Consider the following 24,379-nt stretch of genomic DNA (forward strand, 5'->3'; position numbering starts at 1 on the left):
CATTGTTAGATCAGAAGTATCTCCTAGCTCCACAGGTCATCATGGCACTTGGGTGCTGGCTGTAGAGGTCACCTGAAATGCTTGTTGGAAATAGTCCTTATAACTGCTTGGATGCTTAAATATCTTATTCAACGGATAGCAAAGAGTCTGATTTTTAAGGGTGTTAAAATGCTTGAAGATGTGGATGAGCACACACAGACTTTCTGAAATCCTTCACCAAGCACCTATCCACATCCTCAGAAATCTACATACCTGCAGCAATGTGGTACCTTGAGCACAAAATTGCCTAAATCACTTGTCTAGGTCATTATACGAGAAGGGTCTGAAGTCATAAGCTATTGAAAAATAGTAGTAAGTAGAAGTATGGGATTTATCTGCTTCTGACAGAGTTTGTCTTCTCTTTCAAGTCTGTATAAACACTTTAAAAAGAACATTGCTGAATATGGTTTGTTGATTATGTCAGCGTTGAAATTAATGGAACCTATTATCTTCTGTATGGCCCAGGCTGACCTTTCAAAATGGACCAGACGGCACTGAGTAGCAAGTATTTTCAAAATGATACATGAAGGAATTTAGCAAGTGCATCTTCTTGTGAGACTGAGGTCACTTTGCCTAACTTCCACATTTGCATTATCCACCAATATATCTCTGCTTGTAGCAGCATGTGAGGGGCAGTAATACTGGCAGGGATGAGCTGAGCTCACAGCCTTCTGATTGACACTGTCAAAGGGCTCATCTTTGTCACCATGCACAGGCACAGCAAGTTGGCTTCTGAAAAACTATACCCTGAAAACTTACTAACAGAGTAAGAGAAAGCCTTAGTCCCAGAAGACAGAGAACAAAAACAACATACTCCATAGTTATATGAAATCTTGGCTTTTGGGACTTGGTCAATAAAAGACATTGTTTTCCTCCCTAACGCATTTGACCCTCTTAAAAATCCACTAATGGTTTTTACTAAAGACAATTTAATAGACTGTAATACATATGGATATCAGCCTATCACCTGCTAGTGACAAAGTTTTTTCTTCTCAATTCCCTAATCAATATTGGACAGGAACTTGACACAACATTTGTTTGATGTCAGAGGAGCTTCTCCCATTCAAAGGCCATAGATAGGATGACCTCCTGAGATGCCAATATTCAAAGGAATCTCCTTCAAGGACAAGGGTCCCCGAGAGAGAGAGTTCTTTGCAGCACTGAGCTCTTCAGAACAACAGGTCATTGTAATATCTGGTTAACATTCCATTCGTCTTTTTACAGAAAGGTATTATAAGATAATCAGATTCATGCAGAGTATTACATGTCTTTTGGGTTATATTATCTAGAAAAGATAAAGGCAGGCATTTATCTGAATTTTCTGTTTCCTCTTCAAGTCACTTAAGAGCACATGGTATCCTTGAGCTTGCTATCTTTGTCCTTCATTTTAGATTAAAGCTCTCTTTTGTATTCTAAAATAAGCAACTTAAAAAAGGTACAAGGTCAACCTGTATAAAGAAGCTTTGCATTTCTATCAGACCCTTGAAGCAATGCAAAGGGGACGTATTCTTCTTATTAGCCAAATAACACTCTACTGTGAAGGATTATCATCTGATCTTTGAGAGCAAAGCCTAGAGAACAGCTCAAAACTTCAGTAATTTACCATCTCATTGTAAAACCTGCAGTTGCCCATAGGATGCACAAAACATAACATGCATCGTGTGTCCAACACAAATGACTCAGGGCTCTTTATTCTGAATACTCATGAACAAAGTAGTATAAAAACTATTGCAAAATGATTCAACTAATAATTTAGAAAGATGAATGAAAATGAGACAAAACGATGTGCCACTCAGAACGCCCCTGAATCATGTTTTTTTCTGCTGATTGTCTACATGGAACAATCTGTTTCCTGCAAGTGTCTAAGGTAGGTTGCAACAGTTAATTGAATGTTAAGATTCAGACATTCATATTCAGATCCTCCTCTTACTGATGCTACTACAGTTTCCTGCAAAAAAAAAAAAAATCTGTTTGCAGATGAGAGAAAGGTTAAGGTGGGTTAATTTGTCAAAAGCAGAGCACGGGACCAACACCACTTGTTCCAGCTGCATTGTCATTGCAGCTATCTTAAGTTTCCTTAGACAGTGACTAATGGTACCACACAAATATGCTCCTAAAGCTAAAACACTGCACTGCTATAGGATGAACTGAAGAAGCTGCTTCTGGCCATAAGTTAAAATATTTTATAAATTCTAGCAAAATAGTCATAGAATCATAGAATGGTAGGGTTGGAAGGGATCTTTAGAGATCATCTACTCCAATCCCCCTGCAGAAGCAGGTTCACCTAGATCAGGTCGCATAGGAAACTTGTCCAGGTGGGTCTTGAAGACCTCCAAGGAAGGAGACTCCACAACCCCTCTGGGCAGCCTGTGCCACTGCTCCCTCACCTGAACAGTGAAATAGTTTTTTCTTATGTTTAAGTGAATCTTTTTGTGTTCCAGCTTCATCCCATTGTCTCTTGTCCTGTTGATAGCTACTATAGAAGGGATGCCCCAACCTCCTGACACCCACCATTTAGATATTTATAAATGTTAATAAGATCTCCCCTCAGTCTCCTCTTCTATAGACTAAACAGCCCCAGTTCCCGCAGCCTTTCCTGGTATGAAAGATGTTCCAGTCCCCTGATCATCTTGGTGGCCCCGCGCTGGACTCTTTCCAGAAGTTCTCTGTCCCTCTTGAGCTGAGGAGCCCAGAACTGACCATATTAACTAATCTTTAATTGCCAAGAATAATGTGAGTACACTCGAATCACTTGACAAAACATGAACTTTTTTTTTCCAATGAGATTTAATAAAAAGCATTACCTACTCTCACACTCATTAGGCCTATATTTATGATCAGTTCTCCTCAGTAATTAAAGACAGTAAATAAAGATTAAAGAAATATAAGTGCAGAACATACCCTTATCAGTTATCACTGGACTGGTTAGATTGCAGAAACATGATGAGTTTCTCAGCACTACATTTTCATAAAATATTTCAACAGGTGTTACAATTTTTATCATACAGGAAGTAAGGATTTTGCTTATGCTTGCAGTCACAGCAACCTATGAAACAATAAAACGGACACAACAGATTTCTTGTCATACTTGTCAAGTCATCACCTTGTCTCTTCAGAAAACCCCAAACTATAAAATGTACAAAATGACAGTTTCTGTGGTAGAAGGAGATGATTCACTAGGTAGCCTCTCAAAAGGTAGGGTCCTGTCCCAGCTGAAGACACAAGACAGAAAGAGTTCTGAAAGAAACAGCATTGCTAACTGCCAGAAATCAAATAGATCTATAAGGTATGTTAGGGGATCAGTCTGGAATCATTTTGGATTTTAAGACAAGAATTTTGCTATAACTGTTATATGCTGTTATAGCCTCCTAAAAATATTTCATCAAGAATCCTTACAGAGAGACAATGCTTGCATCCATAACCAAAGCGCATTTAATTATGAAACAGAATTTCTCTTGTAATGAATTATCTTTTGTTTCTGGCTGAGAGTGCTTTACAAGTATGATCACATTAGGGCATTCAATCAGGAAACCAGAAACAATAGCATGCAGATTAAGTGGCCAGTCACAATACTTGATAATCAAATGCTTAAGGCTGTGTGTGCTGTGAACAGATACTGAGTAAATACTAATACCAAACATTTAAAGATGCATTTGTGCTAGCATATGTGTCCCAGTGAATATTTTATAACTTGTTACAAAGCTCAGAACTTACATAAATGCACTTGATATATAGTCACTGGAAATATTAAAATAGCTGATGAAGCGATATAATGGAAACGTTGCCTTTGTCAGCATGGTGAATTTTGGACTCAATGTCACAAAGTAGAGCTTCAGGATACATTTTATAGGGGAGGAACACAACATCTATCTGATTGATCCATTCAGGTTACTGGAATTTCCAATACATTTGCCAATTGGTGAGGTAAGAGCGATTAATATAGGGAACAAGGGGACAAAAGAGTGGAAGCTGCAATAAGCAACACAATGACACTCTGTAAGTCACAAGAAACAAACATGCATAATAACTAGGTGCACATACCTGATTTTTGGCAGGGAAACTTAGCAGGATTTTCAGATCTTTGTCAGGTGCATGTGAAATGTTATACCAACCCTTTATGCTGTTTGAACGTGTACAATTTTCTTTTAATGTGCACCTAGAAGTATACACAAAATTATGCTAGCCTTTGACTTCACCACACTTCAACTTATTTAATGTTCCATAATTTTCATGTAAAAGATTAAGATTTTCTTTACAGGAATATGGTTATAACTGCAACAAGCTTCAGGAAAACAATCAGGAAAATCTTCTTATCAAAATAAACTACAATGCACTTATACAAGCTCTACAGTCCTGATTATGTCTATGAGACTCAAGCACATATTAGATGCTTGGCCAGTAACAGTGGGCTTGGTAGCCTGGGAAAGAACTCATCACCCCCAACTTGATTGCTGCATTGTACAGCTCTAGATCTGACCCCCTTCCCTCAGTTCTCTCTGCACTCAGTGGAGAAAAATATGCTCTTTCAAGGTGCAATTCACCTAACCTATTTTAGTCATTCATTCAAAACTGCAATGAATTACACTATAGAAACTGCTTATTCTCTCCAAGCAGCTTAAGAGGAGATGAGGGTGAAGCTCAGATGTAGAACTATGCTACAGATGCATGCGGTTGATGAGATGCATCTTCCATCCAATCTCCTCTGTCATCCATTGATGCGAATGGTAATCTTGCCCTTTTATGTCAGTGCACTTGGTTAAAAACACTGTGTTTGAAAAGGTAGTTCAAAATAGATTTCTCTGTCTTCAAGAATAAAATCCATTTAGAAGTAGGATGGCACAAGTAAAAATGTCACGGGTGCCAAACTATAGGAAACATAAACTACACCACCGAAAATTAAGGAAGAATGAGGGAACACTGGGATAAGCAAGTGCTACAAAATTACACATATTATAAACATGTGGTGAGAAGAAGAGAACATGGGCATACAAATCAGATGGACAGTCATTGCATTTGAAAGGTGAATCCCTACAATGCAGTCTCCTGTGGACAGTTAATGAACAATCAGATTAACTCCAAGTAATTTCATATAGCTGGCAACTGAAGACAAGTGCCAACTACATCTATTTTAGTATTTTATTCAAGATTGAATATGTATAAATAAATAAATGTAGCAGTTAATATTGTTTCAATAATACTACTTTTCTACCAAATCTAGAAGCATATGTAGATAATCAAGTGACCAGTGACAGGTGTCTTAATGAACTATTCCTTCACTGAAAACTAGAAATGAGTAAATACTTGCAAAGGACAGCCCAGAAGCACTACAGAAACATACTTCTCAAACAATGTTTTTTCTCTCCATCAGAATAACACAAGAATGACTTTCAAGAAAAAAAATCCACTTCTTTCCAAAGCACCTGGAACAACCCCACACCCCACAGAAACCAGAGAGCCGCCTTCTCTTCTCTGTAGATCAAGGCATTGGCAACTGGAATGCAGTTAAGCACAAGGTCACTTCCTTTGTGGTATAAGTCAGGAAACTGAGTTGCTGCTGCACAAGAACCTAATGGGCCTTTGCATTGTAATACATTCAGGTCACAACTATACCGAAAGAAACTGGGACTCTGCCTGCCATATTTCAAATTATCTGTACTAGGACAAATTTCAGTCTCATTTATCTTTCTCTTCACCTTACTGAGATCACGAAGGTCCATTAGCACCACAGTTTTAGAAGCAGAAAGGATGGGATCTGTCATCAACAGATGTGCATACACCAGATGCTCACATATATATGGGTAGGTGACTTTCACTGACATCCTGTAGTTTCTGACAGGCTGAACATCATGTTGAAGATGCAAGGCAACCCATTTGCTATACCTGGCACTAAGTAAGTGTGTGCATTTTCAGTGATACTACTATTAAAACTATTTTCAAATAATATTGTTTAGGAAAGTTGCATATTCAAAACTGTCCTGGAACAAAGTTATTTGCTGTCTTAGACTTCCTGAGGAACACAAGCAGAGAAATTGTTTTCCTCATCTACAATGAAGAATATTACTTGCAAGCACATGGGAATGAATATAACAGATAAATGTTATTTGTAAACCCCATGGTTGTGAAAATTAACCTCTAGACTCAGAGAATTACAAGGTTTGGCTTTCTTGGAGAGGTGGACTGGGCTGGAGCCTATACAAGTAGGAAGGTATGAGGCACCAAAACCTAGGATCAGATTTCAGACATGGATAGCTATGTGTACAGAGAAAAGCAGAGTCAATTTATTTAAATCTTTCACAGCAAGCTAGTCCTTCATATTACTAAAGAGTCCTCTTCACAATTAGAATGAAGTTCCTCTTATTTCATTATGATAACACAATATCTATGTATACCACTTAATTCATATTTACTGAAGTCTCTGGTTAGCTAATCTTGTATTAACTACAGATGCTACTGAGTTTGCCCTCTCTCCCTTGCAAAAGCATCCTGGTTTCTTCATAGAATGACAACATAGTTTCAGAGATAGTTTTGGCTTCTTTTTCCAAGGTACTAGCCCCTGAATAAAGTCCACAGATGTCACATATACTGACCAAATTCAAAAGTAAGTCTGGTCATATCAGATAACTGAAAGATTCTGTGTTATTTCCATATGGAAAATACATGTAAAATCATCAGTGCCTTATACTGGAATAATTTCAGCATACTTCAAGTAAATCTCATTCATCTATACAAAATCTATAAACATTAAGTGAAATCACACAATGTTATGACTAATTGTTTTGAATGATGGTAAGTGAAAAGGAAAATTTATATATCTGTCCCTACAGAAGAAAAAGTAAAAATAATGACAGTGGAAACATTTTGTTTCATTTTGTTTTCACTTGCAATAAGTTGTGCAGATTTTTTTGATTAAAATACTGGATTTGAGTTCAAACTGTCTTTAAAATGAAGCACTGGTGGTAACTTTTACTTTAGAAATGAAGTAAATATTTAATACAAAATGTATTTCCCAATGAGAGTATAAAACATATCACTGATCTCAAAATTTTTTATGGAATATATTGCTTCAGTGGATATATATGGACTTTGACGAAAATACTGGCTAAAAATAGGTCTTCTTTTTCTAAAGTTTAACTCAGACCTCTCTCTTCACTAAACCAAATATTTAACAATGCCAAGTGCTTAACAGTGAATTATGTGAGTGCTGAATGGGATATTATTATATTATATATTATAGTAATTAATTTTTACTCCAAGTGAGTAGATTTTTTCTGTTTCAATCTGACGGAAACTTTGGTGATTCCCCTCATTAACAGTGGGTTTACTGACTAATAGCTGTTATTCGTAAACTCTTTACAAGGTAACTGAAAGCCTGAACAGCTTAGCACTAGAACATATACAGTTTCTAACAAGGTAGCAAAAGAGAATTGGAAGAATACTCATTGCAGAGTAAATACCTACTCTCTTCTAATAACTACCTTTGCAAACACAAAGTAGCAGGTCTTCAGCAAAATCGGGTTAACACTGAAACAAGGGAAAATGGGTAGGTGATATTAACCTCCAAAAGAAGGTTACTAGTGGAATTCCTGAAAAACTAATCTTTCAACCACTTTTGTTTAATGTTTGAATTACAGATAAACTATCATAAAATGTTTACCCCATCAACATCTGCAGATGACATAATGTTGGGAACATTACCATGCAGAGGAAGATGAGAATATTACACAAGAAAACTTGCATAACCTTGAAATGGGATGACATTTCAAAGCATAAAGTACAAGAACATGTATCTAGAGCAATAAAAATCTCATAACCCATGTGTGTTATAGACTGGAAACTTATCAGTTGGAAAGAAAACAAAGAAAGAGAATGACCTCGGGGCATTATTTGATCATGGATGATTGTGGCCCATCAATGTGATGCTGTCATGAAAAAGACATTTGCAATCCCAGGACACACTAAGTAAGGTTTTTCCTGGACAGACTGATTAAACACTATAGAGCAAGGCACAGCTGAAATCTCTTCTGGAATACTGTAATAGTCCTAGCCATCCGTATTTTAAGAGGATGCATAAACTTCACAGAAGGGATACTGAAGTAAAGCTGTGTCTTATGTGAGGGGATCTTAGCGAAGTTAGCTATTTTAGCACACCATAATGGAAGTCAAAAAAGAGAGTGATTTCACAAAAACATAACAAAGATAAGCGTGAGTGAAGGGGAGAAGCCTATTTAAGCCAAGGCAATGTGAGCACCAGAACAAATGAGTATATCTGTCCATGAACACACGCATGATAAAAATGAGCAGACAGATTTTCATCAACAGAAAAACGAGACTCTCAGACAGCCACACAACCAGGGCAGGGAGGACAAGAAGCCCATTTAGGATGATCCCATTAGGATGATCCTTGATTAGTTTATGAGTAGGTTTACATGATGCAGTTGCTTGCTGTTGTGAAGACTCAGCTTGATGACCCAGGAATTTCTCCAGATCAGGCCAAAGACACAATAGCTTTCAAATCTGCTGCAAACAAAGTGGCAGAACTAATGACTTAAATGTGGGCATGAAGTGTTTAGAAAGAAATTCTCCTCTGGCCTAAACCAAAGCAAGGAACAAAGCAGTGGCTCCAAAGGAAGGAACTATGAATACTGAAGAAAACTAAGCGTTCTTTCCCTGTTGTCACAAGGAAGATGCTCCCATCTATTAACATGCTTCAAACATGAGTATACAATTTCATCTCTAAATCAATCTGGAAAGCAAAATCATTTGTTTTAAACCCAAAATATTTTTTTTCTTCTCAGTCCAACACATATTTTATCAGCAGATCTCAAAAATCTGACGGTTAACATGGTCTTTAAAAGGTTAAATGGCTATGACTGATTCCTTAAAAATTCAGTAGATATAATCTTGATGTTGAATAGCCCCAAGACAGAAAAAATGTACACTGACAGATAATGCATCGCTTTTATACACAAGTCTAAAATACCAAAAAATACCTTTGATTCAAAGAACACCACCCACAGTAGGGATCCTTTGCAGATAAGCATTCTTGCTCAGAAACGTATCTACTGCAATTTGCAACTGGTATTCTTCGCACCTAAAACCAAAGAATGCAATAGCACACTGAATTACAATAGTCTCCATAAACAGGGAAATCGAGGGTTATCATTAAAAATCTGACAGTAACCAAGCACAATCCCTCTGGGGAAGTTTTGCTATGGACTCCCCTCTGTCAGAAGACCTTTGGATAGAAATATGCAGCCTTTTTTTACACACGCTGTATTTTGCCATCAGATGATGAAATGCCTCTGACAGTGACAATTTGATTCTACTACTCAAAGGCCAGCATGGACAGATTAAGGCAAAAAAGACTGATTAGCATAGTGAATTAGAGATAACAATAAAAAGGAGGTATATTTTACAAATAGTGCTCTGCTTAGGAGAAGATCATTCTCCTCTCACCAGAACTGAGCTTTTTAAAATGATTGATGAAGGTGCATCCAAAAATGCATGCGCAAAACAAAATGCATCTGTGTTTGCATCACCATGTCAGGTTACTGCATGTGCACACTAGAACAAACGCATGCAACTACTGAGCATGCATGAAAATGCCATTTCAATAAGTAAATGTAGATAATTGTGGCTATATTGTGTGTAGCTATACTTGTACATTCATCTCGAATATCCTAGCCAGCCATTTTCAGAAAAAGAAAGGAAAAAGAAAAAGAGAAAGCTGATTAAAAATACTGAATACAAATAATGTTATTAATAACAATGTTAAATAATCATCTTAGTAATAGAAATATACCTAATTCAAATCATTTTTTACAGATTCACACAAGGATTAAATGTTCCTATATATTGTTAAGAGAAACAAGGGTATGCGGCTTTCTGCAAAACTATATTTACTGTGGTTTTCAGCCATATCTTGTAAAATTCAGCTTATGTGAAGAGATAATCAGTTCAGAAACCAGCCAACATTGTACACTACTAGCAAGTTTAAAAAGACAGCCTAGAAGCCTTATTTAAGCTCCAAGAGATGATCAGAGAGAGGCATTTACTCCCCAAAGCTGTTGTTCCTCTACAACAACTTGCTCTTTTACCAAAGCTAAAGAAAACACAAGTCTTTACTTTGGATATCTACATACACTTTTGACTAAAATTTTGATTCCTTCTGCATTTGTGATGGATGGTTTGTATCAGTCAGGAGTTCTCCTACCACCTTATCCACTCTCTCAGTGGGCAGGGTAAAATACCATGTCCACTGGTGAAAAAGTGATTTGACTGTAAATGAAGGTAATCAAGTGCTAAGATAGACAACAAACCCTTACGTTTTCACTTCCACCATCCTTGCTGCTAGAGAGACAAAAACAAATTTACCAGCTTCTTGCTCAGTGGCCCTGCTGGAGGATGTGCTGCAACAATTGCATTGACTCTTGAGAGATAGTCTCTGCTTGACATGCAGCTCCGATGCGTTTGCTCGCATGCAGTAGCTCCCAGTGCTTGCTGAACTGCTTGGCCTTACTACACACAAACATTAATAATTTCTTACTATGGTTTGGTTTTCTTTTCTAATGTCTAACTGAAGGCATCTTTCTTATGAGGAAAGGCTGCAAGACCTGTGACTGTTCAGCCTGAAGAAGAGGAGATTGAGGGGGGGACCTCATTAATACTTACAAGTATTTGAAAGGTGTATGTCAGGAGGATGTGGCAACACTTTTTTCTGTAGTGTCCAGTGACAGGACTAAGGGTACTGGCCAAAGGCTGGAACACAAAAAGTTCCACTCAAACTTAAGGAAAATCTTCTTTCCTGTCAGAGTGAGGGAGCCCTGGCACAGGCTGCCCAAGGAGGGTGTGGAGTCTCCTTCTCTGGAGGTTTTCAAACTCACCTGGACACGTTCCTGTGTCACCTGATCGAGGTGGACCTGCTTGAGCAGGGGAGTTGGACTGGATGTTCTCTAGAGGTCCCTCCAAACCCCTACCATTCTATGATCCTGTGATTGTTGATTTCAGCAGAACTAGTACTGCAAACCCTTGTCTCAAATTAAGAGATTTCTCCATGTCAGAAACTCCATAACTGACTAGTAAACGCTAGCCTACCAATACCTGGATTGTTAATTCAGAGGAACTCCATATCTAAAGAGTCTACAAGTTTTGTTTGCTACCTCCAATTCTGCATGATGTCTCCAGGAAAAAGAGAAACAAAGACTCTCTCAACAGAATGACATAAAGTAAGCAAGAGATGAAGGGTGTTGCTGGATCATAGCAACAGTGGGCAGCACCACGACAGCAGATCTTCTAAGATCTGGAGAAGCCCAAACTTAAATAACGTAACCAGGTACTAGATGTAAAGTTGGTAACTGCAGTTTGGACACTTAAGGTTTCACTCTGACTCAAACTGATGTTTTACTTATAAAACGGCAGAGATCCTTAAAGTGGTCATTTATTTGATTCTACTATTTTATTTAACATTGTGCTTACCTTATTGGCAGAGGACAGATAGATGTAGTTATTATCTACCGGATCAAGTCGAAGTTTGGGGAAAACAGAAGTTTCTTCCTCAATTTCGTATAAAACTTCTGGACAATTAGATTCCATATCCTCATTAAGAATAGCCTAAAACACATGAAATTAAATTATTCACAGGCCCTTGTACTGATCAATCAGCATTTTAAACAAAAGCCTAATTTCAGCTATATCAGAGCTTCAGACATGATTCATTATGCCCTGATTCAATTCATCCACTGTGCTGTCTCACACTGCAGGAAGATGGAGGAAAAGACCACCAGAACAGAATTTTAGCAAAATCCATTCCAGACACATTTTACACTGAATCTGGCACTGGTTTAGTGTAAAACAGCCCTCCTACAAAGTATATTCCCGACTGATGCAAAAACTGAATGTGGAAGAGACACCTATATCCCAAAGTCATAATGTGTTAAATACTCCTATGGAGAATGGAGAAGAAAGTTTTCGTCTTCAGTAAACAAATTAACATCCAGTAAACAAAGTAAACATCCAGGCAACCAGAATGTAAAAAGGAACCTATGTAAGTTGCTGACAACTGTCATTATGACAGAAGTTTCTTTGTGGGTTTTGTGAGTATACATATGAGGTGGTACTTCATCTTACTACCTCACCCAACTCCACAGTTTTCTACCAGCTTTCACATAGAATTCAAGAGACGCAGAGATTAAAGAAATGTTACTTTGCAAGTTAATCAGCACACCAACATTGATTTAAGGTTTTCCATAAACCTGACTAAATGAGGAAGATATGTTCATGGTCTCCACTGTGCTAAGGAGACATGGAAGACTTCAATTTATTTTATCACTATTAAAAGCACAGTGAAATCAAATGGGCAAAAGCTTTTCAAGCTCTCTACTATATTCTGCTCCAACTGCCTGCTTAATAAAGACAAAAAAATGAGAATCATCCTTTGCAGTGTAGGCAGGAAATGCACATTCTTGCAAAACTCAGAAAGAAATTAAACCATAAGAAACATTTGACTGGATGATTGAAAAGTCTGATAAGATGACTTTCACTTCCAGTGATTGACTTAAGCTAGTGTAGGTCAACTCCTCAGAAGCTAAGGCAAAATGAAAAAGAATTTTCTCTCTAATGAGTAGCTATTCATGTCACACATAGGCTAATGAACAAATAAATATGCTTTCAAAACCTAACAATATTTAATATTTCTACTGAAAAAGGAGAGCAAGGAAGGAAATAACAGACAGAGTAACTGAGCACTCAACAGTCCATAAGCTGATACTGTGGGCATTAGCAGTTTAATGAAATGTTTTCATGAATCTCAAGCAGGGTGCATAACTGCTTTTGAGAGCTACTCTGCTCTCCAAGTAACAATACAGCAGTTACTTCATAAACAAACAAAAAAGAAATAGATTCAATGGAAGATACTTCTCTATAACACAGTGTCTAAACCAGGAAACATTTACTCACTTGAATACAGCAGCAGTTGATGGGAAAGGGAAGGAATACCACACTCAGCTTACCTTCAGTAACTGTCCATCATCTGTTCCCAAAAAGAGAACTATCTGATTCAAAACAACTGTGCCGTAAACAGCCACTAATCCAGAGTGAATCAAGGTAGGTAATTTCTTGATTGATGGTTCCTTCTGAAACTAAGATGTAAGAGACAGCTATTACAAAATCATTCACCTGTACTGCAAAACACTAAGAACAAGAGGAATCCCTGGAAAGAGTCTCGGGGAACTCAACTTTGGACAATACTTTGGGTAACATTTTAATTCTGACATGATTTCAGAGCAATGTTATCACTGGAAATGGCACATAAAACATGAAAGTACCTCTTTTTTATACACAGTAACTGGTCACATCTGTGATAAAGATTACATCTACTGCAGCTAAATCATTGACCTCTGTAGGGCAAATGACTTTGTAACAGAATTTATCTTTTTTGGAGACATAATGCTTATTCTGAATTGCCAGTTCTCCTCGTGAAGCCATGTTTTGGCATCACCTGGCTGCATCTACCATGAAGGCTACCAATACAATCAGCAACCAGTTTTAAAAGCATGCAAACATGCTGGAGAAAGGAGACACTTTGAATATACAAGACTCTTTTCTCTGTGTATGTGTCAAAAACTGTGGAGCTTCATCCTCCTCCTTCTGGTTTCCTGCTTTACACTAAAGGAAGTTGTGTAATATATCAATATAAAAATGAGATAAAATTCATGTCAGGGAGAACATAAATGTACCTGTGTGAACTTTTAAATCACCATGTTACCTACAGTCCTCCATCCAAGCCAGAGAAAGCTAAGGGACAAACACATATAAGCAGCTCATGAAAGAAAACTTCATGCAGGAAACCCCTGTATCTTGCGGAAGGAAGAACCAAACCAAATAAGCCCAACTGTAAACAATCAAATGCTGAAAGGAAGCCCTGATGTGTGAGAATAAGGTCATTCACCAGGTAAGAGACGGTCACAGCCTCAAACTCCCTACAAGCCCAGGTGTCTCCCTAACACGCAGTAATTTAGTTTTGCAGCTCTGTAATTGCTTTAAGTCAATTTCCACTGCAGACATTACCAAAGGTGTGATCCCACCTGCTCTCAAAATAGATCCAACTCCAGTCGAGCTCTACCAATCCTTCTCCTCTATTAGTGTAATGCTTTTCAGTGAATTTAGTTAAGGAAATGATGTGCCTAGAAAATGGTCTGTAAGTTCATCTACCTACCTACGTAATTTTTCATTCAAATCATTCTCCCCATCACATGAACATGTGGTTGCACAGACACCAGGGCTCGCATAAAGGAGCAGCAGGCATAGAGAGGTGAGGGGTGAGAGATCAGGTAGGACCACGTTCTTGAGAACAATCCCTGTAGGTCAACTTACAAAGCCCAGAATCTCAGCCTCAAGGATGGATCCCTAAGCCTAAAGGATCCCTCTGAGTGCAAGAACCTATTTCACTTTAATGCACAAAACAGTGTAAGAACAGACCATTAAAACAGACATTTTGCAGAAAGGTGAAGGCATTTCTCAAAGTTCCGAAGTGAATCCATAACACAGTTAACAGCTGAATTTAACTCCCTTGCATGCCAGGCTGCCGGCTTAACCCCAGAAAGTCTTTTCACACAGAAATAATTCCTTTTTTTTTCTGAACTACAATCCTGAGTCAATTAAAATCTTTTTCAATCATCTGAATTATTTTAATTAGCTCACAAGAACAGCCATTTGGAATAAAAGAAGACTTGATTAACTTTCATATTTAAAGATATGGTTATTTTTTTTCATGCAGCAGAAAGAAGACACAGTGACTGCCATGTACTGGCACAGAACTTCATTAAAACCCGCTTGGGCATGAGACTCCAGTACCATGGAGGTCTGGTTTAGATATGGGAAGGGAAAAAGCGATCGTAAGCCTTTTAAGGTGGAAAAAGTTAACTCACTTTTTTCCTATTACACCAGAGGGTAACAGAGCTCCAGCACTGGTGCACACAATGAACCTTCACTCAGGCTAAGGAGGGAGGAGGTGAAGCTTCCAGGCTTTCATTTTCACCATAATTAGGATTTTCTTTTCTGCAGGGTACCATGTGGTAGTGTAAGGAAAACAAACCAACCTAGGTTCCTCACAGACTCTGTATAACAAGATCACAGAAGAGGGGAGGACTCACCGAGTCTTTGAAAAGCTTTGCTGCCAGATTTTATTTTGACCCACATACTAGTAAAATAACTAGTGTCATATCACTGCATCCTCCTCATCTGACTGAAAAACCAATACTGACAAGTGTGGAAGCCTCCTCTCCTCACTCTGCTTGCTAGAGGGAGGGTCAATGCGACATTGAGCTCATACAGATAAGAAGAGGGGGTATTTAGACGCTGGGCAGTCACAACAAAAATTGCCTCCTCTCTTTTGCAGCCTATTTCTCCAGCTTGCCCATTCCCTCCAGGGTGCAGCTGCTGCTTTCACCCTTCTGTCACCCCCTTTCTATGTGCATTTATTTTTTTAACAAGCCCCTTTACCTCTTCCAGTGTGACTAATGGGGTTACAGCACTGTAGACCCTTCCCAAGCCTTTTCTTTCATAACTAAATCCATTCTTAAAATACATTTGCAGTCTAAACTTTCTTTATACTTCAAGAGTCACTCATCTCCATGATCATCTACATATTTGTCTATCCTGCAACATTTTAAGGCTATTACAAAAATAAGAAAAGCAAAAGAAATTACAACAGTGCTCTAGAAGACCTTTCTTTTTTAATTCATCAGTTTCATCCTCTATTCTTATTCTTATTCTTATTCTTATTCTTATTCTTATTCTTATTCTTATTCTTATTCTTGTTCTTGTTCTATTGTATAGTTCTCCCAAAACCTCATGTGCACAGGTAAGCCTAGAGATCTCCTGAATTAGCTTGCAGTTTTCTTTTAAGCTCACCTTACTGTGCTGTTTGGTTATTGGCATGAAAGGTATTTATACTCATTTTCCATTTGCATCTCATTTTCAGATTTATCTCCATACGATTCCAACTGCAGCAATCATATTCACATTTCTACTTTCTCTCTTGATTTCCTCCTGATTATTTTATGTTGTGTGCCGCAGAGGGGAGGGCAGCATTTTTAGCTCACAGTAGTCATCATATTGCAGCTGGGCAAAAAGTAAAAATACAGGGTTTGAGCACCAGAACAGATGCAGCTATACAAAAGGACACAGGACTTGGGAGCAGTAGTCAACACTGGAACAATATATAGATTTTTTTTCCTACAGGGAAAAAAAAGACTCCTGCAACCTTATTCTTCTTTCTTAACTTCACCACTCTTCAACCACCTGCATTAATTTTTATTATAGCAGAGGGTAACAAACTTAATTATTGGTGCATGTGGTGAGCCTTAGGGCTAAGGAATGAGAAGATGGACTCTTCCCAAATTTTGTCTACAGAATGTTTTGAATTTGTGCACTACATAGCAAGGCTAGATGGACAAACCATCCCAGATGAGCAAAGTACAAAAAAAAAATCAGAAAGGTTATCAGGAAATGAAAGGGTCTTCACAGACACCTCACAGAGGCAAGATCCTGAGTCTTATGACACAAGACAGGAGGGACAGAGGTCATGCCTGAACAAGAGGTTAATAGCAACTCCTGAGATGAAGATGCTAGAAATTTGTGACTTCTTGCAGTAACAAAAATACTTCTTCTCTGCCCTCAGATCTAAGTGTATGGAATTGGTAAAGTGTCCTAATTTGCTGCTCATAAACAAGGAAGAACTGACTGGAGATGTGATAATCCATGTGATATTATCACATTGATGTGATAATCAACAGCAGGTGGGTGTGAAGAGAATGAAGTGAGTCTCTTTTCAGCAGTGCCCAGTGACAGAACAAGGAGTAACAGACATAACAGACACAAGCTGCAACACAGGAAGTTCCACTTCGACATAAGGAAAAACTCCTTTCCTGCAAGGGTGAGGGAGCCCTGGCACAGGCTGCCCAGAGGAGTTGTGGAGTCTCCCTCTCCGGGGTTTTCAAAACTCACCTGGACATATTCCCGTGTCACCTGATTGAGGTGGATCTGCTTGAGCAAGTGGGCTGGACTGGATGTTCTCTAGAGGTCCCTTCCAATCCCTACCATTCTATGATTCTTTGATTCTGTGATCAGGCTCAAAGGGTATTGGTTTACAGTTTGTACTGTATCTAGACTCTAGTTACAAGGGAAGCTCTTGAGGGAACTGTCCTGGGATATGTCCTGTTAAATACCTTTATCAATGACCTGGAGGAAGACACTGAAAGCTTCTGGACGAACCTTGTGGATGATATAAAAATGAGCTGAGCTTGAATGTAGGGCTGCCGTTCTGAAGGACTTAGAGATGCTGGAAGAATGGGAGAAGAAGAACCCCAAGAAATTCAACAATAACGAATGCAGGTGGATGGTCTAAACCCCTGTCACAGTACAGGTGGAGGAGCAGCTCTGTTGGAGAGGACATAGGAGCCCTGGAGAGCAGCAGGCTAACTGATGTAGCCAGGCAGCAGTGACAGTTAACAGCATCCTGGGCTGTATCGACAGATGCACAGCCAGATAGAACAAGGAAAGTGATTACCCTCCTTTTACCTCGCACACATTCAATTGTATCTAAGATACTACACTCAGTTCTGGGACCCTCAGTGCAGCACTAATCTTGATAAATTGGAGAGAGCTCAGCAGAAGGTCATTGTGATGGTTGGAGCCTGGAGCACTTGCCCTATAAGGAAAGGCTGAGCAAACTCTGCTGGGTCAGCCTACAGAAGACCCAGTTTCAGAGGTACCAGAGAAATAGAGTTAGGCTCTTGACTGAGGTGTGTGCGGAACAGCAAGAGATAGTAACACAAATTGAAACAGGAGAGGTTTCTAGCAGACAGGAGATGAAAAAACCCCAGCACTATGAGGACAAATAAGCAGAACAGGCTGTCCAGAGAGGTTGTGCAGTCTCCATCTCTGGATGTTTCATGATCCAACATGACAAAGCTCAGAGTAACCTGGTCCAATCTCAGAGCTGACCCTGTTGTGAGCAGAAGGCTAGACTCGAGACCTCCACTGAGGTTCCTTCCAACCTGAATGACTCTGTGACCCCAAGAAAGTGAATCATTTGTTCAAGAGCCCCCAGGCTCTTCAAAATTTCTGCTAAGAACACCTGGTGAAGCCAGATGACTAAAAGCAACTCTTCTTCTTACTGACAGTTTACAAGTCTCCTACGGCTTACTTCCCACACCAAACAGGGATGAATGGAAAACTTATTGTAACTGAACAGAAATATCCACTTCAGAAACATTAACTCTAGAAATCTATCAAGCATCAGATGAAATACTAGCAGCCTGGTAATACACAGGAGATGACTTCACTACTAGGAAATTAATTACAGGATTAATTTTGATACCAAATGATATTTAGAAGTCTGCCATTCCTTCCTTAAATAAAAGACCATTTTGGAATGAGTTACCACACAAATTCAAATGTCAGCCCTGCAAATTAATGGCCACTAATGATTAAACTCATGTCACACTGTTGACTTCAAAATCTCATTTCAGCAGAGCTTATACCAGCTAAGATTTGTCCTAGGATTCGAAACTATGGTAGATAAATTCAGGGGCATATATCAACCCCCGTATTTATCACCCACTGAAAAATGCAAAAAATCAAAGAACAGACTGATATATATCTTTACTTGCATTAAATATCAGATGAAAGTCGAAGATAGCTCATAATTTAGTAACTATCACAGCTACTTAGCCTTTGAATATCACAAGATAAAAACCTTCCTATAAATTACAGTAACCTCTCTCCATCCTACTGGTATATGCCTAACACTTCTTTTGGATTTTCTCCCTGAAGAACTGTAGAAACTTTCTCTTCTCATGCCACTTTTTCTAATGGAAAAATTAATTTGAAGATTTGACGTTGTGGTTAGGTAACATATTATAACTCCCTCCTGCTGATGTTCTCTAACTTGAACGCTTCTACTCATCTGCTTAGCTGTGCTCCACGAGATTGTGGGAGCTCTGGGAGAGATCTGAGATTCTAGTAGCCCCCATTCAGCCACAGAACAGAAGAAAAGCCTTTCTTAATGCTCACTGGAACAGGTTCATGACAAATTCCAGCATTCCTCCTATATATAGACTAAGGAGCTTCCATTTCACAATAACAAACCACAAAAAAATGTTTTGTTAGTGCTCAATCAGGTTTCTGAAAAGAAATGGAGAATGAGATCTGGCAAATTCACATTGATTAACTAAAGAAATTGTGAAGATGGTGTGCTTACATACATGCAGGGTTACGCTTGAGAGTCCATATATGCATATACCTTGACAGTTTGCATAAGTAGATACACTCAAAACTACGATGTGGATCAGAGGGAAACGGGCTGAACATCAAACTGCAAACAGTGTTCAGAGTAGTTTCATCTAAGACACCACTGGCCTCTTGCTAATAAGGGATCATGTCTCTGGAAATCCAGTATCATATGTCCAGAATACACACATCCAACTTGGATAAAATGCTTTGTGCACAGTACTGCACAAAATAAAACCAGAATTAGTTAGTTCTCAAAAGGAGTGATTCCACACAATTTGTAGCGGTAGCAAGCTTTTTTGATAAAGTTGGTAAGCAAGGATCTTAAAAGTTACTAATTTCCAACAACACACCAAATCCAGCATTAACACTTAATGAAAATGTCAACTTTGGCCTAAGTAGCAATGTGAGGCTAAAGAGATTACACACCTACAACAAGTTCTTACAGGACTCAGAGCAATTTGGTTCCAATCCAGTGAAGTACTCAAGTTCATGCTTAACTCTTAGTGCATGGATGGAATTACTTATATGCCTAATGTTAAATATGCCCTTAAGTGCTTTACTGGGTTAGGGCCAGAAAGCTCAGTACCTACCAGGAATGAGTTCTGAGTACAACATGCAGTAGTAATGCAGCAGGGAATTCAGGAGCACAAATAATTTGGGCTAAGCTTGCAGTGTACTGTTGAGAAGCAAAGTGCCAAAACATAGTGCAAAGTTGAGTGAGTGCAGACAAGTAAGAGGATGTCTTGCCTAAAGGTAACCAGAATAATTACAGAAATCTGAAAAATGACAAGAGTAGAAGGAAAACAAACTGCCACTACTCCTTAATGTATACCCCTAACTATAAATTGCATTGCTACAGTGAATAAAATTCCCTGTGTTTTCAGTTCCTACTTAAACTGACAGTCCATATCCACGATCTGTGTACCTCATCACATCATGCTTGAGCCCCAGAATTCAAGTGTACCCAGCAAAGAAGACTGAGACTCATAACATCCTATAGCACAGAATCACAGAATCTTAAGGGTTGGAAGGGACCTTGAAAGATCAGGTAGTCCAATCCCCCTGTCAGAGCAGGATCTCCTATGCAAGCACCACATAGGTCTTGCACTCTGGGCAACAGTGATGCTGCAACACATTAATTTATTCAGTCCATCTTTAAAAGATCGGACTTCAAAGCACACGTTCAGTACTGTTGCTTGCTGCCACTCCTACATATCGTGCTACAAAGTACCTGTGACAGCTCCATGCTCCCAGTTAGTTGCTCCTTTCTGGCCAGAGCCACTGCTAGCTTATCGCACACGCTTCTCCTACAAGCTGCACACTGATGGACATGCTGCACACCACATTCCCGACGGTTTTGAAGAAGAGTATGTTCCACGTTTGCAGGGACTCCCATGATTTGGTGAGAGACAGTAGAAGGATCTAGTCTAAAACAACCCAGAAGCAGCAGCATATGGGCCTGTCATCCCCACGCTTACTCTGCAATAGCCTAGCCTAACCTTCTGTAGTATAAAAAACATATTAAAGCTGAACTACGTGCATTTATTTCTATGTTTATACACCATAAGCACATGTAATTAGCTTAAAAAGGGAGGCTAATTAGCCATGTAATGTTACAAGTCATATTACTACACAACACCCAGATGCTTTGCCATCTCACAAAATATTAAAATACCACTTTTGTGTCAGTGGTAAACTGTATTTCTTGTGCCAAAATACCATCATTAGTAACATCATCACGGTTAGGGACATAATGCTAAGTAAACAATCCTTTTAATCATTTGTAAAGTTAGGATTCGTCAGCATTGTACACAAATATCATATACATTTCCAGGACAGATGAGACTTTTGGGATATGATGATAACTGTGGAGTCACAGGAGGCAGACCAATCCTTAAATAAGCAGATGATTGATTTTTCATATTCAGGCACTGGGAGGCAATGGGGATGGGGGATTGAGAGCAACATCAGTCAGACAGAAATATTTGCCTCACTTTACCCACAGTATGTGGCTCTATGCAATCCATGAGACTCGCCTGGAATTACTAGCATGGGGGTTTGGAAAGTGTTCATAAATCCGCTGCCCAGGGAAGTTTACCTAAGTTTTTTTGCAGGCTCAGAAAGCACCTCGCAATGAAACTCCACAAGTAATTAGGAACAAAGAATACAAATTAAATATCCAACTAGCATATAAGTATTTTGAGATTCATTCAGCAAGTTTGCCTTGCAAGAGCACAGGAATCGTGCATTAAGCTATAAACTGGCACTGGAAATCAAAGGATTGGCTCCAGCTCTGTTGCAAGAGTTTCACTATTTACTCCAGCACAGTCGTTTCACCCACATATGGGGTTCTCATTCATAACTACATCCTCTAACACTGACAATAGTCTTGCAACTCGGTAGAGAGAAAAGCAGACTGAATCACACGTGCCCTCCAGTAGTTTGTATTTGAAACAATCTCATCACTGTGCTCTGCTATCAGCTAGTTTTGGGAAGCTGAAGAGTGACAGTAAATCTACCGCACTTCTTTCAAGGAGTTTTCAATAGAATCCTATTGTAGCATAGCAGGGATTCAGGGGTTAAGCTGCCAAGTCCCTGGATGGTGGGGGAACTGCAAAAGGCCAGGGCTTGCTTTACGATGGCATACTTGATCCCCTATAGTTCTCCCTGACACTCTCCAGTGTTGTTCCTTTTGCAACAGCTCTGAAAAGACTTCTGAGAGTGACTTAAAAGCATGTACAGGCCTTGCAAGAGCACCTGCTTCACCTGAATGACATTTATAGCTTCTTGAATTTAAGTTTTTGTTCATTTCTTTACTAGCTACCAAGGCTATAGCAAAGCCAGTAATCTTGTCCATCCTGTCCTCTACGTGCCTAGCTCACTTTCAAAAGGAGGAAGGAGCTGAAGAGAGTGTTACAGAAGTAGGTGACCAGGGGATCTCCATGGGATACCACTGCCTGTGAAAATGTAACCACTGCCAACAACAAAGACATATTGCCTATTGCTGTCTGCTGTGCATACGGGTTTGGGGGGGTGACTGTGAGTCCTCTTGAGCACGGCCAATCCTGGGAGGTTTGGGAAACACCTACCACCGAACAAGCAACCATAAATATCTAGTGAGCAATGAGGATAACAACACACACAGCCCAATGCACATGGAGTCAATTTGATGGGCTTTTTTTTCATTTCTGATGTAGCTGGAGTGACACGAGATGTAAATGAACAGAATAAGGTAGGAGATGCTTTATCTTGGCTGTATGGAAAATGCAATGAAGAACAACTAATCCCTGACAGAAAAGGGTGCATTAACTGAGTGAGGAGCCTGAAATGCAGGCCTGACCCAGGATGCCCTCAGATGATCCCCCAGACATGTCTTTCCTGAGATGCAGGTGGGAAGGACACGCCAGGATCGGGTAAGGGATGAGCTTTTTAGAAAGCACTGCAGAAATCATTGGGGCTGATGGAGTCAGCGCTGATGAGCAAAGCCTGTTGCAGCTCTGAAGCTCCCCACAAACTTCAGGTCAGGGACACCCTAGCAGTCATGCACAGCGACAACAACAGTGACAACAATGGCTCGCTTCGAGGAAAGCTTAGCAAAACGATGCCCAGACTTACACAGGCCTTCCCGTTCATGACGAAGTGAGTGGACGCGCAGGCTTGCTCCTTCACCTCTTCCATCCCGAAGATGCAGATGGCGGTGGCGTTCCAGGCCTTGGCACCATGGCTGTGGCGGAAAACTCCCACCCACCAGCCCCGCTCGCCTTGGCGGACAAGGCTAGAGGAAATGATGAGGCTCCTGCACCCGCAGTCCAAATACACGTGCCCTTGCAAAGTAAGGCCACCCTCTGAGGGGCGCAGCTGGCGCAGGACGGCCATGCTGGGTGGCTCCGTGTCCTCACCCAATCTGGCCTTCAACCTGTAGTAGGGAAAGAAGAGGTGGTCTCCCCACTGGAGCGCGTCGACGAAGTGCAAAGGCTCTTCCCTGCGCTTGATGATGCCCAGCTCCTCCTTGGACTCCAGGTTGGCCATGCTGCGCACCGTGATGACGGTCGCCTCGTCCGACTGGGAGGGCTCGCAGCCCAGGTGGTTCCCATAGCGGCCAGCCGAGTAGGTGGCCGCCACGGCCAGGTACCAGTCACCGGCCAGCTGGAAGACGACGCCGGCGGTGGAGCCGTCAGGCAGGCAGCTGACCACCTCGCTGCGGTTCAAGCGCAGCCGATAGCCCGGCTGCTCCCACACCTGGCAGGTGCCGTCCTTCTGGGTCCAGCCGGCCAGCAGGACGCCCGTCCCGCCCGCCTCCTGGTAGGGCAGCAGCAGGTTGCTGCGCACGCCGGGGGGCTCCCCGCAGCCCTGCCCCGCCGCCGCCGGCACCACGCGGCGGGGGAACCGCAGCTCGGGCCGCAGCTCGTAGAGGCAGCTGCCGCCCGCCACCAGCACGCCGCCGCCGCTCACCTCGATGTTGTCGATGGGAGCCCCCGGCAGCTCGAAGCTCTGGGGGCCGCCGGCGCCCGCCAGCGCCGCCAGCAGGGGCAGCGCCCAGCTGAGGGCGGGCGGCCGCGCCGCCATGGGCGCGGGCTCGGCTCGGCGCCGCGGGGCGCCTTAAGCGGCGGCGGGCGGCGGGCGCCGCTGCGCCATGCTGCGCGGAGGGGCCGGGCGCGCTGCCGCTGCCGCCGCCGCTTCTCCCTCCCTCCGCCGCGGCCGGGCTGAGCGCGGGCGGGGAGTTCCTCTTTCGGGGCGGGGAGGAGGGGGTGCTTGTACGGGAGCGGTGGGCCGGGCTCCTCCGGGAGGGCTGCCGAGCCACCTCGCCTCCGTGCGCCGCCGCTCCCCCTCCGCCCCCCGGCCCCGCCGGCCCGCCTCGCCGCGCACGGGCGGGGGGCGGTGGCGGCGGCGCGAGCGCCCACCGTGGCCGCCAGGCTGGGGGTGGGGGGGCCGGGGTTGGGGGCGGCTCCTTCGCCGCCGCGCGGCGAGGCGCGGAGGGGGGCGAGACCTGCCGCGCCTCGGGCGCACCGCCGCGCCCGGCCGCCCACCCGGGGCAGCGGCCCCCGCC

The 24,379-nt window shown here is 41.4% G+C and overlaps 1 protein-coding gene across 2 annotated transcripts in view; it reads right to left on the bottom strand.

Annotated features, from left to right (window-relative positions):
• Window positions 1-23,898, bottom strand: part of PLXNC1 (plexin C1) — a 72,259-nt gene extending 48,361 nt beyond the window's left edge. For both annotated transcript variants that reach the window (XM_062015569.1, XM_062015561.1), the window contains exons 1-6: window positions 22,948-23,898; window positions 13,047-13,175; window positions 11,515-11,649; window positions 9,030-9,130; window positions 4,081-4,195; window positions 2,941-3,085 (exon numbers count right to left, since the gene is read on the bottom strand). In XM_062015569.1, the coding sequence (XP_061871553.1) occupies window positions 2,941-3,085; window positions 4,081-4,195; window positions 9,030-9,130; window positions 11,515-11,649; window positions 13,047-13,175; window positions 22,948-23,898 (1,576 nt within the window). The remainder of the gene's footprint in view (window positions 1-2,940; window positions 3,086-4,080; window positions 4,196-9,029; window positions 9,131-11,514; window positions 11,650-13,046; window positions 13,176-22,947) is intronic.
• Between the last annotated feature and the right edge of the window lie 481 nt (window positions 23,899-24,379).

Source organism: Colius striatus, chromosome 1, assembly GCF_028858725.1.
Source record: "Colius striatus isolate bColStr4 chromosome 1, bColStr4.1.hap1, whole genome shotgun sequence".
NCBI classification, from domain to species: Eukaryota; Metazoa; Chordata; class Aves; order Coliiformes; family Coliidae; genus Colius; species Colius striatus.